The sequence below is a fragment of the Zonotrichia albicollis genome, chromosome 13 (assembly GCF_047830755.1).
Source record: "Zonotrichia albicollis isolate bZonAlb1 chromosome 13, bZonAlb1.hap1, whole genome shotgun sequence".
NCBI lineage: Eukaryota > Metazoa > Chordata > Aves > Passeriformes > Passerellidae > Zonotrichia > Zonotrichia albicollis.
The window spans coordinates 12156894-12174984 of NC_133831.1; the positions used below are offsets into that span (position 1 = coordinate 12156894).

Consider the following 18091-nt stretch of genomic DNA (forward strand, 5'->3'; position numbering starts at 1 on the left):
CACCTCGGCCACCTTCAGCCTGCCCAAGGTGCCCCGCAGGTAGTCCAGGTCGCAGCGCAGGCCGCCCAGCCCGCGGCGCTGGCTGACGGGCTCCGTGGTGGGCTGGTAGGGGCTGCTGGCCGCCGAGATCATGGAGGCGCTGGACGCCTCGCCGTCGAAGCCTTCCAGGTCATCGCCGTTCCTCATGGTGCCAGTGCTGCCGGTGCCGCCGGGGGGTGGCCGCGGGCTCCGGGCCGAGCGCCGCGCTCAGCTAAAGCAGCGAGGGCTGCATGGCCGCCCCGCGCCCGCCTCAGGCGCAGCGGTGCGGGGAGCGCCCGGGCAGCATCGCGCGGAGCGGGGCCGCGCTGCAGTGCGGAGAGGCGCGGAGCGCTGCCCCAGAGCGGTGCGGAGAGGCGCGGAGAGCTGCCCCGGTATGGTGCGGAGAGGCGCGGAGCGGAGAGGCGCGGAGCGCTGCCCCGGTGCGGTGCGGAAAGGCGCGGAGAGCCGCCCCGGTGCGGTGCGGAAAGGCGCGCAGGGTGCGCGGAGCGGAGCTGCCCCGTCCCGATGCGAAGCCGTGCCCCGGCCGGGGGCGCGCAGCTCTGAGCGCCGCAGCCCGCCCCGCCACTCGGGGGCGCGCTCCCGGCTCCGCTGTCCTGGTTCTGATCCCGAAGCTGGTCCCAATCCCGGTTCTGGTCCTGGTACCGATCCGATCCCAGTCCCGGTCCCGATGCTGGTCCCGGCAGAGCAGCCCAGCTCCGAGCGGCGCCGCCGCAGCCGCTCCTCCCCCTGCGCGGAGCGGAAAGGGCGGGCAGGGCCCGCCCCGGAGGGCGCGCAGCCGGGCGGTGCCTGCGCCGCGCCCGCCCCGCGGGGAGGGCCGCGCACCTGCCCCGGGCACCGCGCCCACCCGGCCCGGCCCGCGCTGCTGCCCCTGCTGCCGCTGCTGCCCCGCCCGGCCCCGGCCGCTCGGCTTTCTGCGGCCGCTGCTGGCTCCGAGGTGCGCTCACGGCCCCAGCTCGGTCCCCGCGGGGCGGGCTCGGAGCAGGCTCCGGGCTCTGCCCCGGGCTCACGGCCGAGCCCCCGCGCTGACGCTGCGCTCGAGCGGCTTCGGCAGCGGAAACCTCCGCGCCGTTCTTCCACCAGTGTTGTCTTTCGAAACAGTGACGTTTTCCAAGGTAGCCTTGACTGGCTCTGAATCAGGTTTTGGGGGTGCTTTTCCTTGTGCTATGTCACGACAAATAAGGACAAATTGCAACATAGCCTGGCAAATCCAGGTGAGGGAAATGCAGCTGAGTTATTTTTTTTAACACAGCCGTACTGCTGTGTACCGCGGTGCAGTTCAGATGTTCCGTGTTGTATCCTGTGATCTGCCTTGGTTATCAGCCAGGCTCTGATAGAGCCGTGTTCCCTTTCTTGTCACTGATAGTTTACACTGTCACCTGTTCCACATTACAGGACTTCAACACATTAACAATTCTAGCATCTTCCTCTGGCCTCCAAGAGTCTAACTGCTACAGTTCTTCTGTTTTCCATGAATACTGTGAATTATCCACCTGGGGATTTCTTTTCCAGTTACCTGTGTGTATACACACAGGTGGACACACAGGTAACTACTCATGTCACCCTTTCAGTTCCCTTGAAACTCCTTTGTTCTCTCTTTTCACAGGTTCTGCTGTGTACATATGATTTTTAATTTCAAGATATTTTTCTTCTTTCGTTTTGCCTCTGGATAAACACCGCCAAAGAAGGAGGGGCAAGGAGAGAGAGCCAGGGAAAGAGTCAGGGGTTTGTTCACCACTAACAGTGGCAGCTTGGCTAACTGGAGCTGCAGCTGACTGTGCAAAGTCCTTCCACAGCTTCTCTGCTACACCCTGAGCAGCAGGGTGAGGCCGTATTCTCAAGCAAGGTGAAGAATTGGGAGATGTGTAAAACAAAGTCATTGCCCTTTGGTGAAGGGTGAGCGGCATGGAAAGAAAAAAATAAGAAAACATGAGCAAAGTATGGAGAAACCCGAGGTAAGTCTTGCTAAGGTCACATGAACGTGGCCTAACAATAGGAAATCATGTAAGGGAAAATCCCACAGTGGCACAGGGCTGGACTAATAGGTGTTTACAGTCTCTTATCTCAGTTCTTGTATAACTCTAGGGAAATTAGAACTCTCACAATATGTGGTTGTCATGTAGGAGAGCATCTCTGGATTGCAACTGAAGGCTCCATGGGAGTTTCAGGAACACAAGTTATGCATATTTACCTGAAGAGACATTTAACCTTTATTTTGAAGGACTGCTGTTGCAATTCTGGAAAACTATCCTGAACAAAGCGAGGAAAACATTTATGAAAAATCCAGTGAGTATTATTTTGGTCAATCTTTTGCAATTCTAACCAAAACACATCTGAGCATTGAAAGAGAATCTAAAGGTGTGTTGAAGAAGGACAAAGGGGGAAGATGGTTGAGTGGTTTAGCAAAAGGTGAGGTGGTAGGAGATCTTTTTTCTGGCTGTTTGCTTAGTTCCTCCAGCACACCCTTCTGCAAATTTCTTAGTAACTTCCTTCTCCCCTGGCATGGAGAACACGAAGTGTAAATGTATTTAAATCATGAGAGCAGTTTGGGGGTGCTGGGAGGTGCAGACACACCAAACCCATCTGGTTTTGGGCCGCCAATTCCCGGGGCAGGGAGAGCATAGGGAGAGAGCTCTGCTGCAGCAAGGTGTTCTGGGGCAAGAGGAGGGCTGGTCCCGGTGTGAGTGAGTGTCCCACTCCTGAGTGTCCCTGCTCCCAGGGCACCTCCTGAGTGTCTGTCACAGCTCCTGAGTGTCCCAGCTCCTGAGTGTCCCTGCTCCCAGAGCACCTCCTGAGTGTCCCACTCCTGAGTGTCCCACTCCTGAGTGTCCCACTCCTGAGTGTCCCAGCCCCTGAGTGTCCCACTCCTGAGTGTCCCACTCCTGAGTGTCCCTGCCCCTGAGTGTCCCACTCCTGAGTATCCCAGCCCCTGAGTGTCCCAGCCCCTGAGTGTCCCACTCCTGAGTGTCCCAGCCCCGGAGTGTCCCAGCCCCTGAGTGTCCCTGCTCCCAGGGCACCTCCTGAGTGTCCCAGCCCCTGAGTGTCCCGCCCCTGAGTGTCCCACTCCTGAGTGTCCCAGCCCCTGAGTGTCCCAGCCCCTGAGTGTCCCAGCTCCTGAGTGTCCCACTCCTGAGTGTCCCTGCTCCTGAGTGTCCCTGCTCCCAGGGCACCTCCTGAGTGTCCCAGCCCCTGAGTGTCCCACTTCCTGAATGTCCCACTCCTGAGTGTCCCAGCTCCTGATGTCCCAGCCCCTGAGTGTCCCAGCTCCTGAGTGTCCCAGCTTCTGAGTGTCCCAGCTCCTGAGTGTCCCAGCTCCTGAGTGTCCCTGCTCCTGAGTGTCCCTGCTCCTGAGTGTCCCACCTCCTGAGTGTCCCAGCTCCTGAGTGTCCCGCTCCTGATGTCCCAGCCCCTGAGTGTCCCAGCCCCTGAGTGTCCCAGCTCCCAGGGCACAGCCCAGCCAGGAGAGCCCACACCCAGCCCAGGCTGTGCTCGCATCCCTGCCGTGCTCCTGGATGGGTGGGTGGGCTGGACTGACTTGGCAAGGCTGGCCGAGGCTGCTGCCAACATTTAACAAAGGAATCCTTTACACACATTCTTGCCTGATACGGCACCTTTTCAGCTCTGCAGCACGGGAAGGAAAAAAAAAAAAAAAAGTCTGCGTTTAATATGTAAATAGAAGGAGTGATCCAGGAAAAAGGTCACTGCATTCATCCCCGCGGATCAGATCGCTCTCAGATAACTTTGGCTGTGCGAGTTTCCAGCACAGCCTGCCATTCCAGTGTGTGCCTGCTCAGGGGACCAGGAAAATGGGGAACTGGGTCACTCCTCAGCACTCTAGACACCACCATGGTATCGAGCTAATCACATCAGGGAATTAATCACTTCACATCCAGCTAAAATGGGACTGAAGAGTGAAAAAAAGGAAGAAGCTGCACTGGAGGAAAAAACCAAGTATGCTGTTCATAGACAATGTAATTAAATGATCTGATTGTTACAGAACAGTTGGGTCAGCTTTGACAGAATTAAAAACTCCCCCTCAGAAAGAATCTCCAGGACACTGGTCATAAATTAAAACCAGCTGGTGAGTTAGGTGTAAAAAGCAGTTGAAAGAGAATCTTAAATTTTCTCAGTGAACAAACTGAACAAAGAGACCTTCATCTCTCAATCTCAGCTGTTCCTACAACCTCTCATAAACTTGTGAACCAATTTTGGGTTCTTTTCATTAAGCACATTTAAGTGCTACTTCCAAGATTAAAACTGTGACTCTATTCCAGTAGAAGTGGAATATCAATTTAAAACCAGATTTTAAAGTGCATTTATGTAGTTTAAACACACTTAAAAGTATTTTAATGCTCAAACATAAAGTTTTGTAGATCTGAATGGTGCTTATTAGGAACGGTGCTTTAACGCTGTCAAGAGTGTAAAAGGCATTAGAATCCTAACAGGAAAGTTACATCTGTGCAAGTACCTGAAAAGAGCTGAGAGGTTCTTTAAGAAAAGGCTCCGGTATTTCCACGTGACCTACCAAGGGGAAGGAGCACTGGTATGCTGCCAAATTCCAGGAGAGCTGAGCAGTGATTAGAGTTTAACTTTGGCATCAGACAGGAGGCTTTTTTCCCCTTGAAATTCTCAACGTAAAAAGTGCTGAAGCTTTTTCTCAGCTTTTCAGTTGGGGAAAAGAAAAAAGCCAAGCCCCACCCTCAAAAGCTAATAAAGAACTTGCTTTAGGAAAACATCTGGTAGCCTTGAGTGCCTCAGTGCAGGGAATTGTGCATTTTCCCAGTGTGGGAGTGTGGTGTGCACACTGGTTCTGAAGCCATGAGCTGCATGGGAGGTGGACAAATAATTTTGCTGAGTCAGAAGTAGGAATTAATAGAGGAAGAAGAAGCTGTGAGTTGTGACAGATTTTAAGCAGAAGGAAGACTGTCTGCGGTGGTGGGGAGCCACGAGGTCAGTTCTCTGCAATGCTGCTGAGCAGTGTCAGTCCCATGTCACCACATCCAGCCACAGCTGGCACTGCAGCCCCACAACACCAGCAAAGGCACCTCAGGAACAGTGAGCAGACCTGGGTTCCACAGCTGGGAGTCAAAACCCAGTCCTAGAGCTGAGGAAAGGGTTAAAGCACAGCCTGCTAGCTGAGGAAAGTTCAGAGAGAAGCAGAGAGGAGAGCAGAAAGAAGCAAAGATGAAGGGCAGCCTCTAAAAGCTTCTTGCAAGTTCCACTGGCTGAAAACACCGTGCCCATTTGGCCAGGCTCTCTTGGGCACATGCCACAGCACAGTGAGGACTCCTGGGCTTTCCATCTGGTTAAAAAACTGCAGCTTCGGTAGCCAAAACGGTGGTGAGTCCTACTCCTCTCCTCAGCTACAACATTAGTCAGTGCAGACTTTCACCATCTCCACCTGGATTCCAGCCCTGAGGCCTTGGAAAACAACCAGAGCAGCCCTGGAGCCCCCAGGCTTCAGGTGCGAGTCTCCAGCGCCAGGGGTGGCACCAGCTCCCACAGCTGGGAACAGAGGCAGCTGAAGTGCCCACAGGACCCTGCCAAGGAGCTGCACTGGATTAAGGGGACAGGTAAAAGTGTCACCGCTGAAATTTCACCATCACTGTCAGGAAACAGGGTTTCCCTTTCAAAAACAAACAAACAAAAATCCTCCCCCCTCCCAGAAACAAAACCAAGAAAGGCAGTGCTGCCAAAGGGATCTGTCAGACCCTTACCTTGCAGACAGGAACACACTTCATGTGCTTTTAACAATGAGCCATTCACAGAACCATTTTATTATTTTTTTTTACTCTGGGATTAGGGACTGATATCTCATTCTGTTTCATCTACTGGGCCAGTTTGGTAGTGAATGAGGAAGTCACTGGCTCCTTTCACCTCCAAACATTTCTAAGGGCATCTGCAATCTGCAAGTGCCAGAGAGGGGTTACTGTGCAGCCACAGCTGGGCTAAAGGGCAGCAGACATTCTACAGAGCAGAAGGTGAAATGAATTTCTATAAAAAAGAGAAGCAAAATGCCAGATTCTTAAGAAAAGTGCCAGCAGACCTTTAATGGTGCTGGGAACCAGCCAAGACTGTGAGTTACATTTCTTTTGAAAGAATCCTGTATAATGAAGCACACTGAAAAAATATGCAGAGAGACTGACAGCAGTGTTTATTTTATTCATGGCACTACATTTATCCAGGGAACCGAGGGGGAAAAAAGCCCTGAACTGAGAAAAAGGTGGTGGTCTTTCAATAACACCATAAAAGCACACAGACCTAGAGCAGAAGGCCAGAAAACTCTTGTTCCCTCTGCAAGGACATGGGGATGCTTCCTCTGCAACATCAGTAGTTTCGTAGCAAGTGATGGAGCAGGCAGGGTACAGCAGACCTTAGAGGGAAAGAGCTGGGTTTATTTTTTTGAGGAGGTGGGACGCTGAAGGGGAGGATGAAAAAATGGTATAAACCATGTTTTATAAGAAAAGTTTTAAAGGTCCCTTAGCAAGCCTAAAAAAAAGATGAAGTACACTCACTACATTCTTTCTTTCCACGGACGGAACGGGCCAGCGAAAACAACTGACCTCAACTGTCTGAATCCTGTGTGTGTTGTTATGCAACAACCCAGCCAGTCCCTGCACTTCTCCTGGGGAACTGCACATGGTGGAGAAGTTCATTCTTTAATTACCCTCCTGAATTTGTTTTACTTTCAGCTAACCTGCAGCTGACTGCTAACACCAGCAACCATAGCAGCAGTTCAAAGAATATTCCCTTTTGCAACAGCACCTAATTTCTCCATGGTAGAACTCTGTATTCAGCTCATCTGGCTCATTCCCTCACTGAGTATTTCTTTGGTTACATGGGTCTTCTACATGGAAGGGAAAGTTGTGGCTTTTTGGCTTTTTTTTCAACAGGAAAAATAATTTCAAGTCTTCCAGGGCAGGCATATGGCCCCAGCTCTCCACAGCCATACACAGAGGAACTCATAAATCCTGATTCCTTGCAGGCTTGTCTTCTCTTCCCACCTTCCCCACCTCACCCCTCCCAGCGAGGCCACTGCCCCAGGGCCCTCCCCAGGGTCCCCTTGCACAGGAGCAGCTTAGCTGCTATTTCTGCCCTCCAGCTCCTGCTGGAGCAGAAGGAAGCCAGCGCTGCGCTGGTTCTGTGTGTGCAGACCACAGATCTTTGCTTGGCTGGGCTCGCCGAGGAACCAGCCAAACTTCCTTGGCAATCCCTGCCTGAAGCAGAGGAAATCTCTGGATTTATCGTCTCCACCAAGCCCTTAATTTTCATGCAACTGGGATTAAGTCAGCTGTCTGTGAGATCTTTCTTGTCACTGAAACTGGCCAAAAGATTTAAGTTATTTTTTGAGGAGGGGATAGAACAGGACAGAGAACAAAAGCAAAAGCAGTGGAAACCATGCTAAAAATATTTGAAATATGACAGCATTCTCTTAATAGTTGTGTTGTACTTCTGTTCAGCTGAAAGGTTACTTGGGAGAGATTTTGACAGGATTTTGCTTTTTTAAGTATTTCAGATCCTGCCAGTTTCTCAGCATTGCAAGATCCTGGTCAAAACATCCTGATTCAGCCAGTTGAGCACAGCTAATTAGTCACCTACTGACAATCCAGGGTTGTCCTGGGGCATGTGTGCTCTTCCCAGGAAAACAAACCTGGAAGTAATAATTCAGGTTCATAGCAAAAACAAATGCCAGTATTAATTCAGTAGCCCCCATCTCTTGCACAGATCAAAGGCAGATGTTCCCTTGCTTGTTTCCAAACCAGCCCATCACCACAGGAGCTCCCAACTCTTACCAAACTTGAGCCCAGCTGTGGAGGTCAGGCTCCATCACTGAGTGAGAAAGAGCCACTGGTGGGTTTGGTTGGAAGTGCCCAGAGCTCTCCCTCCAGGACTTCTGCCTTCATTTTGCGTTCAAGAGATTTTCTGTGCAGTCAGTGACTGGTTTTTAATGAAATGGAATTCTCTTCTACTTCTCCCTCTCTGCCTGTAGGCACAGTAACTGAACTCTTTCAGAACATCAGAAAATTTGGAACATCTTCACTTTCTAATAATCTGCAGAGTATCATCAGTATACCAAGTCCTTTGTGGGTATCATTTTCCTCCTCTGCAAAAGAGAGGTTTTAATTTGGTGCCCTCAGGGCACAGCACTGTCCTGCAGTCCCTCTCACTGAGGCCATAGACAATACACAGAGTGGATCTGATCTCAGCAGCCCTCTCCATCCATCCATCCATCCATCCATCCATCCATCCATCCATCCATCCATCCATCCATCCATCCATCCATCCATTCCCAGGGGTCTCACTCCCTCTGTTCTGTCAATGAAGTCCATTCCACTCCCTCTCTAAAAGGCAAGTTCTTGGCTTTTGGAATGCTCTCAGACTGGTCAGGTGAGTGCCAGAGATCTACAATGGCATTTTCCTTTCCTCAACTTTAATATTTCACTGAACATGCTTGCAGTAGTTGCAACTCCATTTCTGGCATGTTTTGAGGGATTGTTTTGGGCAAGCCTATTGTAAATCAAAGGTGATTCTGACAAAGGGGAGAGAAAATTATGCATCTGACTCCATCATCAGAAGGCTAAAGAATTACTTTATTCTAAATCTGCCCTGCACTCACTCTTGCTCACAACTGCTCACCCTGCACTCATCTCTGATTCCACACACACACACATCTGGCCCTGACAGGCCAAGGGAACCAAACACCCTCACTGTGGGTAAACCATCTCCATATTGCATTCTGCTTTAGCACAGCACAGGCACAGCAAGCCAGACAAGAATTGTGTTTTCCCTCTTCTCTGCCTGTCTCACTGTTCAGAGGCCATGGGAATACCACACAAGCCCAAGTTAAAGATGACATTTTTATGTCATAAAGCTACACTGCATGTTACATAGAAAACATTTGTACTGAAAACTCAGACACTTTTCAAAGGCAGCTTGTGCAAGCTAATTCAGCTTTCTTGTGGACAGATAAAACTCTTGGCTTTCAGTGCAGGACACTGCTATTTCAGCTTTTGTTCTGAAAGAAACAAACCTGTCAAACCAGTGTCAATTTAGTCAACTTGAAATTAAAAAGAGAACAGCTTAACCCATATTAAAATGCATAAAACTGAATGGAATCGCTTTTCTTTGGGAAAAAATCATCAGCTCACTCTTTGGAAGATACTTGGATATCAAAACAAAAATAATCTGCCTAACAGGAATTACTGAGGGAAGCTGAGAAGCAGTGCCTTTGCCTTTTGCCTTTGTAGACATATCCAGCATTGTCACCTTCAGGCACCAATCCCACGCCTGCCACCTCCCGGGCTTGGAATATTTCAGCTCCAGAAACATTCATCAAAACATGATTAAGTGTCAGGGAACGGGGAGTGAGGGATCTTTTCCTTCAGATAAAGTGTTACTACTCACAGTGTTGGTTCTGCTGCACAAAGCCTGCTACCAAAGGCAGCAAAGAAAATGAATTGCTTCCCTTGGTTCTGACATAATCTCACAGACCTGCTGCATGTAATTACTAACATGCTTCCCAAAAAGCCCTCCAGGAACTCACAGCTGGGGGCTCTGACTGCTGGAACCAAGCAGGGATTACACAGCTCTTTCAGAGAGTCCCACTGCCAGGTGACAGCGCTGGCATCGGGCACTGCTGGCCACAGTGGCACTGCCTGTGCTCCTGGGCACTGCTGCACTCTGCACCAGCCACAGCTGTGCTGCTGATGCTACAAGCCTTCTTTTTCTTTTAAGACAACCAAAGCAGAATTAGGTGCCCTATCCTTCAGGTTTTTGGAGACATGCCTGATTTGGAAGCATTGTAACAGTATATTTATATTACTGCTTGTCAAGAAATTCCTTGGAGAAAATTCCTTGAGCTTTTTTCTAAACACTTGAATTTCACTGAGGTACATGTGGAAGCAGAGATCACTTCCTTTCACTCTTCCAGGGAGCAGAAATCCCACTCAATCCCAGCCTGTGCTCACCTGCAGCCTGCAGTGCCCATTCCATGGAGCTGCTGATAAACCACTTACAGGGAGTGCAGGAATCTCACAGGAGCCAGCGGTGTCCCAAAGCAGCAGCTCAGACTGTTGGCTTTTGTGATTATTTGTGCTTGTTGTCTTCTCCACTCAATCTGAGTGGGTTGGTGAAGGAGAAATTCATTATTACAAAGGCATTCCAGCATGTCAGGCTGGAATTTTAATGTCAATTCCTTGAAAGGAAACTGAATTCCAGCAAAAGAGTGCCTTTGGAATAAAACTGTATCTATCCTATGAACACATTATTTATTTTTAAACGAAAAAGACCACATAACAGAGAAGTTTGGGTTTGGTACCAAACAGTCCATTCAGCTCTAAACACAGACCCAGACAAGCAGAGTCTCCTTCAGGTCATCTGTAACAACCTCTTAACCCCCAGCTTCTCCTGTGCAGGTATTTGAACTGCAATGACTCAGAAATTCACTCTTCTGCTCAAGCAGAGGCTCTTACCCGAGCAGTTCATTCTCTAACAAAGCCCTGCCACACCTGAAAAGCCAGAGAGGTTCATGCCACCATTTGGAACAGCACAGGCAGTGAATGACTCCTCTTCTAAGAGCAGCTTAGAAAGCTTAAATCAGCTTTCAGAGCAGCTTTAAGAAAGATTCTTCTGCACCAAAGCCTTATTATCCCAATTTTTTTCCCCTAACTTAGGGACATTTTGCTTTGAAAAAAAATGAATTATAGTTGAAGAGCAGCAAAGTAAATGTAGGAGTTATAAGTTCTTCCACTTCCATCCACTGTCACCATCTTTCCAAAGTCTCTTTCAACTTCACCTCATCTGAAGATGAAGTCTTCACTTGGTTTTCTCCCAGACTTATAGATTTCTCTTCATATACTCAAAAAATATTTTCTAAAGCCCGTCTTAAAGGGTTAAAATTGATTTTTCACATTAATGAGCTAATGAAAACATTATGGCAATTCTGAAATGATAATTGTTTCATGGCCTCATAAGGATTCCCTCCTGGAGAAATTATATTCCAGAAAGCCAAAGCTTTTCTGATTTATATTTCAGAGGCAGGGTGACTCAACAAACATTCCTACTTAGAGCTCCAATCTGTGCAGGGGAACAGAGGCATCCAATTGATATGAAATGAAACAAACTATGAAAACAAGCAGCAGAATCCTAATTAAATGCCCACTCCTTCTGTGCTTACTGGGAAGCTCTTCTTACACCCAGCCAAGTGAGAGCACTTGACTATTGGCAGAGAAGAGGGGTTTTCAACACTCCAGCAATTCACTCCTTAAACTTCCCACAGCCTGGATTTGAATCCTGCTAATTCAGGATCAGTGCTGTGCTTGGGAACAGTATTCCACAAAATACATCTGAAGCTGCTGAAGCACACAGCTGTCTCCCCAGCCCAATGAAATACATTAGTTTGGACCAAAGCAGTTTGCTGTGAGCTGTCCCAAGCACAGCCCTGCTCCACTGGCACAGGACACAGCTCCCAGCTGCAGAGGACTGCACTGGCAGCTGTCACTAACCCAGGGACACCAGAGCTCACCCACATCCTGCTCCCACACAAACAGTGCCAGGAGGGCATCTCCCAGACAAAAGCACAGCAGAAAGCAGTCTGGATTCATGTTTATTGAAGCCAGTAATTCAAGACGTCCTCATTTTGCCAGCACTAGAAAGCAAGGTTCCACATGACTGCATACTGCACCTGGTTAAAGCCATACAAGTGGACTAAGGTTTGTTTCATACATTTGCAGTCCTAATTGTAAGTTGGAAGAAAAACCAATAAACTTAGTATACAGGACAGTGAACTTTCATTTACAGCATGTATATTGTTAAGTTCACGATGTACAGAGCAGTCACTTTCAACGTAGTTAAATTAAATAAAATACGAAATTCTGTTCAGTTTAAACAGTTTGTTTTTTTTTTTTTAATGCCAATAAAAAAAAGTGCAAACTTAAAATCAAGCAGCATAACCACAGCATTTTTATGGAGGGCCAATCTTTAAAGTTTTCTATTTGCTTCAAGTTGAATGCTTTCATTTTTTGTTTTCTTAGTTTAAACATGAACAGTAGATGCAGTCACTATAATGCATATAAATATAGGCATATAATAGTTTAAACAGTCTACCATACAAGTGTATCTGCAAATAAAATGAAGTTTCACTTGAAAATGTAAAGGCTGTTTGCATTTGGCCTTTGGTTCCAATGCTTGAAGACACCAGAATAACAACTGTGCAGCTCACCAAAGCCAGCAGACTTTGGCACCCACAGGATGCTACATTACTTACACCTCTCTTCAGTAAACTAGGAGCATTCACTTGCAATTAGAAACTGGAAATCTGTCCCTGTTTTGTCTTTCTTCAAAGCTGGTAAGTTATGACACAGTAACAGTTTTAATCAGTTTTAGTATACTCAACATTTTTATACATATGGAAAATACTTCCCATTGTAAGTTTTAGCCATATTGCTAGAAAAGTGCTTATCAGGTTAGATGACAAAAAAAGGCAGCTTCAGACTGAGGTTTTCAAATCATGCCATTACAATCACACACTTTAGTTTTCCTGTCCAATTTTTGATGGTTTAGTCTCCAATCTCACTTCTCAGTGTCAGAAGGACAGTGTGTAATTACCTCTGGTGTGGTAACTTGCAACTGGCACCCATTACACCAGAAAGTGCATCCACGTCACCATCAGCCAGCCACAGTCTTAGTCTAACTGTTATCTAGACAACTGTATAACTTCAGGTCATACCATTTCTTTAAAAAGTAAAAAAAAAAAAAACAAACCAACAAAAATCGAGTATTTTCAACAAAAAAACTGGCACAAGTAACATACTCATGATAATGTTTGTCAAAGAGGCAAGTAAATACTCTTAGCTTTCTAGATGTCTAGACAGACTCACAGGAACAGCTTCTTGCTGTAACATAGGAGTTGAGGTTAACACCCAGCACTGTGTTAGTGGTCAGTCTAATTCTGTATCTTAAAGTAATAATATATATTAGGGAAGTTATATCCAGACATCAGATTTAGTACAACAAGTTCATATTAATAAAAAGTAAACTCTGTATAATTCAAATTGTGGTTTTTCCCTTCAGCATTAAGAGCACAGAATATGCTTGGTATTTTTAATTTCTGGTAGTGTGTCCATGTAAAACAAGCATACTGTGTATAAAATCAAAGTGCCATTTCAGTAACCACTGCAGCTGTGTTCGTTTGTACAGAATGAGGGTTTATGTGACCATGGACAGGGCTCCCTTAGAGCAACGGGGACAACCACAACCCATCTTTTCAAATGAAATGCTACATGAAAGAAAACACAAAACAACTTCTTCAGGATGTCCATCGTGTACACATTCATACTTTTTAGGTTACCTTCAGAATTGGAGTTGGCTGCACCTGCAGCAGATGTGGTTGGAACTAGGGCCTTGAAAGTTTTTTTTAAAAACCTCCATAGGTGTAAGGCAGGAATCCATTTTAGCTTGGTAGCTAATATTTAGTTACAAAAAAGTAAGAAAGAAAAATACTGAGAGTGTTCTGTAGCACATTTCATTATGGGAAAATGATCCGTCACCCACCATTCTTCATAGGCCAGCCTCTTGGCATAAAAAAGGCAGAAGCTATCAGAAAACAGGATTTAAAATTAAATACAAATTGCCAAACTACTGTTTTTCAAATAAAACCAAACAGTGACTGTTTGTACTACAGTGCACAATAAGTTCAAGCACCTTCTAAAGACACATCACATACTGTGCCAGGCACTTGGAGCTAAACAAGTTTAGTTTCTCCCTTTGTCAGCTACACCAGAAAGGGCATCCACACTCTTAAGACTTCTTTAAAAACTAAAACAAGATTTATAACAAGAATAAATTCCCATGGTTCTTAGTGTTTGGCCTGGAATTCTCCAATGTAAAGTAGTCTTTTAAAAACAGTGACTATTTACCCCCTGTGAAACACAGGATTTGACAACATTGCTCCTCTCCAGTCAATCCAACATTCTGGTTTCTCGCTGTCCCAAATCCGTTTCCCCTTTCAGGGCTCCATTCCCCACCTTGGCTTCTTTCCCCCAGTTAATGCTGTTCCACCACCACCACTCCAAGAATATAATGCATTGCAAACATACAAGCAGCCAATTCCAGAAAGTCTGAAAGAGGGTTTCAGTTCTCTTCCTTGCCTCATGTGCAGTCAGTAGTACTTTTAAGAGAATTCTCCATTTTGCTTCTCTGTGTTCTTCACAACAGGAAATGCAGCTGCACCTGCTTTACCTCCAAACCAAAAGAATTGCCCTATATAAACTCTAAATGGTTATCTTATACAGAGGGATTTTATATGCAAACTTCCTGAATGTGCACTTTTTACTGGGACAAGGCAATGATGTAGTAAGCTCATTTCCCCTGCCCGAGAAAACTGATAGCATCTGCCATAGCAGAAAATTCCTGGTCTTATCAGATCACTATACATAGTTATTTGGTCATTTACATCTGCATTGTTCTGCCCATCAAGCCTCGTTCTCTGTTGGAGGAGAGTTTGTTGTTACCATGGGGTCAGGCTTGCGAGTGATCCTGTCCAGCTCCTCCTGAGCATTTGCCAAAACTGTCTTTTGTCCTGGAGAGAGAAAGAACACAAAGCAATTGAGTTTCAATTAAATGTTTTAACCAAGAAGCACAAGTGGTCAATAAATCACCTTTAGATGGCAATATATTATTTATTTCTCATTATTTTGCCACTTTCCCAAGGCCACAGAGCCTGGCACAATGCAGGGTATTTTTTGTGTAAAGACTGATACTCAGGTTTGATTCACTTTAAAGAGATGAAAAGCTGAACTACACAGCAGGAAAAAGCACAACGCTACCAGTGATATGTTTATAGCAACTAACATTTAAAAATAACTATATTATTTCTTCCATAAAAATCAACCATACACAATTCTACTATTGGCATTGATAGCAAGGACTGTATTTAAACCCAACTTTTAATCACAAGGTATGTAGGACACTTGCTAAAAAAGAAATGCCATTTATTTGGTTGCACTTGTACTGCATTTGAATATGAAATAAGTAACAGGAAGAACTCTGATATCTGCAGACAACGCTTCCCTTCAAAAGGGGACAGGAATTGCATGCTCATGTAATATCTCCAAGCAGGCATTTCAAAGCACTTCTTCAATTGGAACCAGACACACTGAAGTATTTCATGGGAAGGCATATCTTACATTTCTATATTAGACTCAAAACTTTTTAACAATTCCCTAATTGAACCATCAGCTTACTTCAGTGTTCCTGAAAATTATAAACCCACAGACAAATTTATCACCAAAATTGGAACAATATATCCTAATGCATGGAGCATACAACCATTTAAGATTAAAAAGCTATATTTTTAGACAAAAAGTAGATTATATAACCATGTACAGCTCCCTTACATAGCCAAGGAATTTAACAAGCATCTGTTTTCCAGCTCAAATGTGTGTGAAATATTAGGTGGATTTTTTCCAGGGTACATGCTGAAAACATTAAGAAGGCAAGATTTGACTGGTAGAGATTCAAGTGTTTTTTTTCCAAAGTACAAAGACATAACCAAGTTAAAAGGTTACCTTTAATCACTAGAAAGGTTTTATAAGCCACAGCACTCTACACAGTATCTACTCAAAGTAGGAGTATTTGAGCAAAATTTAGGAGTTAGTACATTAATTAATGCACTGTAACAGAACTTAAAATACAAAACACTTCATGTGTAGACTAATGGCACCTGGGAGTCTAAAAAGCCTAAACCCTAAAACAATAAAGCCACACAAAATCCTCACTTAAACAAGAGCAGATCTAAACAAAAGCCATGACTTTGTTTTTTGTGCTGGACGAACTGGCTCCTTAGGGCTCCAACATAACCCCAGGCAGTGTCCTGCAAATACCTCATGTGGACAGGAAAAACTCCCAATGCACAGGAACATACTCCCCTTTTCTACCACAGGGAGCTCCTTCCAAAGGAGGAGAAATACAGGGAGCAGTTTTTAAGAAAATAAGAGTTTCCCCTCAACTATGAATGAGAGTGACACTTGCTTTCAGTTTCCCTATAAATTTCATGGAGTGATGGCCTCATTCAGGGAGATGTGTTCTGGACAATTAAATGCCGCCAGTTCTGTGCAATTCCCCTTGCTAGAACAGAGTGAGAGCAGGGAACCTGAGTTCTTTATCCTCTGTACAGGAATAGAGAGGGAAGGCAGCCTTAGAATTTGCAAGAATCTTCTTGTGAATATAAATGAAGTAACTGTGTGGCTATAGAAGTTCACATGTAGAAAAATAAACCACCACAGAAATAACCAATTGAAGTTTTGTGAAATACCACAATCTAGGCATCAAAGAGAGTCCAGAAACAAAGGCAAACAAGCAGCATGGCACAGCAGGAAAAATGGACATGACACTGCCCAGAAGAGAGATTTTTCTCAGGTAAGAACTGTCACAGTAGAAACCAATCCCTCAGTGAGGCTGACCAGTATTGTTGAGACCCACATTGTCACTCATGCTGGGACAGAATCTCAACATTTCAACCCCAGGCTATTCCTAGCTATGAGAGAAACAGATGGTCTCTTTAAAGCTAAATATTTTTGTCATCAACCTTCTGAAAACGTCAGGCTCTTTAAACAGTTTCGACGTTTGAAATGCTTACAAAGATAATTTTAGCACATTTACTCGCACAGAGGATGCTGCTGGAAATAATGCTTTCCCCAAGATGTTCTGATGTTCTGCTCACCTCTTCCACAAAGGAACAGGTCATCTCTTCTGCTCTCACCAGCACCAGGTACCTCAGAAACCCAACAAGAGGGAGCATGAGGAGCCCTTCCCTTCTCAGCACAGTTTAATATTTCACTGGTTCACACAAAGTGTGAGCACAAGCAGGTGACAGAAACAGGCACCTTCTCCTGGGAGTGAAAGCCAACTGCTCTGTTCCCAAAGCCAGGAAAGGAAAAGCTCAATGTAGCCAAGAAAAGCCAGCCTTGAGATCAATCAGGAAAAGCACTTCCACCCAAGAAAGAACTGCTGCAGCAGGCACTGCAGCGAGGGAGATCTGCAGAGCTCAGTACAATGTCCTGACAAGAATAAGCCAATGATGGGAACTAATGAAGAAACTAGTGGGGAAAACAGAGCTTACCTCTAGTAGGAGACCAGAACTTTTCTAATTTAGTCTATCAAAATCAAAGTTAAGGAAGGATGTATGATTGCTCTGTTTACATGTTTCAGGACAGAAATTATCTATTCCAATTAGAAGTTAATGCTGGCACAAGGAAAAAAAAACAAACAAAATAAAAACTTGTTATCTTTGAAAGTCCTGGAAGGCATAGAGTGTTCTAGAAGACTCACAGAGTACAGCCCATTACAGACTAGTTGAGCAGTTTTCCCAGAAAATGCAGTGATGTTTTAGGTGCTTAGAATGGCCTACAAGCCCAACAACCAACAGGGTCTGTCCTGACAGGTTCTGCCAAGCCATCCACATTTCTGTGAAAGGATAACAGGTCCTGTGCAGAAGGGAGAAATGGTCGATATCACATCTCCTTCACAGAAATAAACTTTTTAAAAAAAGCCTTGATATTTCAGAGAAAATTCATGGATTTTAATTCATAAAATTACACATTAATTATCCATAGCACTGATCATTACTTTTATTCAGCAATCTACTGTGTCTGGTGTTGAAGAGAGAAGATATGTAGGAAAGTGTGCCTGAAGAGACAACAATCAATTTGGAAAGACAGGATTGGGGAAAAAGATATTTACATAAATTACCAAAGCAATGCATGATGATAGAATGGAAAGCAATGATTAAGCAAACACACAAGCTTTTGAGACACTGAATTTGCTACAGACTAGAAACCCTCCTTCCAGGAGGCATAGAATGTATTGAACTGGCTGAATTGTTCCAGCAGCCCACACACAAGTCACAGGCAAAGGGAGCAGCTTTCAAACCCAAACACTGCTGCAAACACAAACACAACTGACTTTGCTTCAGGTAGAAAGCATGGATGAAATAACACCTAAAAATAATTCCAGTTCTATTTCTACAGAATTTATTTTGACTTTGTGAGTAAAACAT

At 45.5% G+C, this 18091-nt stretch overlaps 2 protein-coding genes and 1 long non-coding RNA gene across 3 annotated transcripts in view; 1 reads left to right on the forward strand and 2 right to left on the reverse strand.

The window, feature by feature from the left end:
* CMTM4 (CKLF like MARVEL transmembrane domain containing 4) overlaps positions 1-796 on the reverse strand; it is a 33022-nt gene extending 32226 nt beyond the window's left edge. Inside the window, exon 1 of the mRNA XM_005495492.4 lies at positions 1-796. Within this exon, the coding sequence (XP_005495549.2) occupies positions 1-186 (186 nt within the window). The 5' untranslated portion in view covers positions 187-796.
* Positions 770-18091, forward strand: part of LOC113460327 (uncharacterized) — a 21772-nt gene continuing 4450 nt past the window's right edge. The window contains exons 1-3 of the long non-coding RNA XR_003382149.2: positions 770-1250; positions 1643-1991; positions 2160-2322. This is a non-coding gene — a long non-coding RNA (uncharacterized LOC113460327). The remainder of the gene's footprint in view (positions 1251-1642; positions 1992-2159; positions 2323-18091) is intronic.
* DYNC1LI2 (dynein cytoplasmic 1 light intermediate chain 2) overlaps positions 11875-18091 on the reverse strand; it is a 25567-nt gene continuing 19350 nt past the window's right edge. The window contains exon 13 of the mRNA XM_074551036.1: positions 11875-14614. Coding sequence (XP_074407137.1) covers positions 14508-14614 — 107 coding nt within the window. The 3' untranslated portion in view covers positions 11875-14507. The remainder of the gene's footprint in view (positions 14615-18091) is intronic.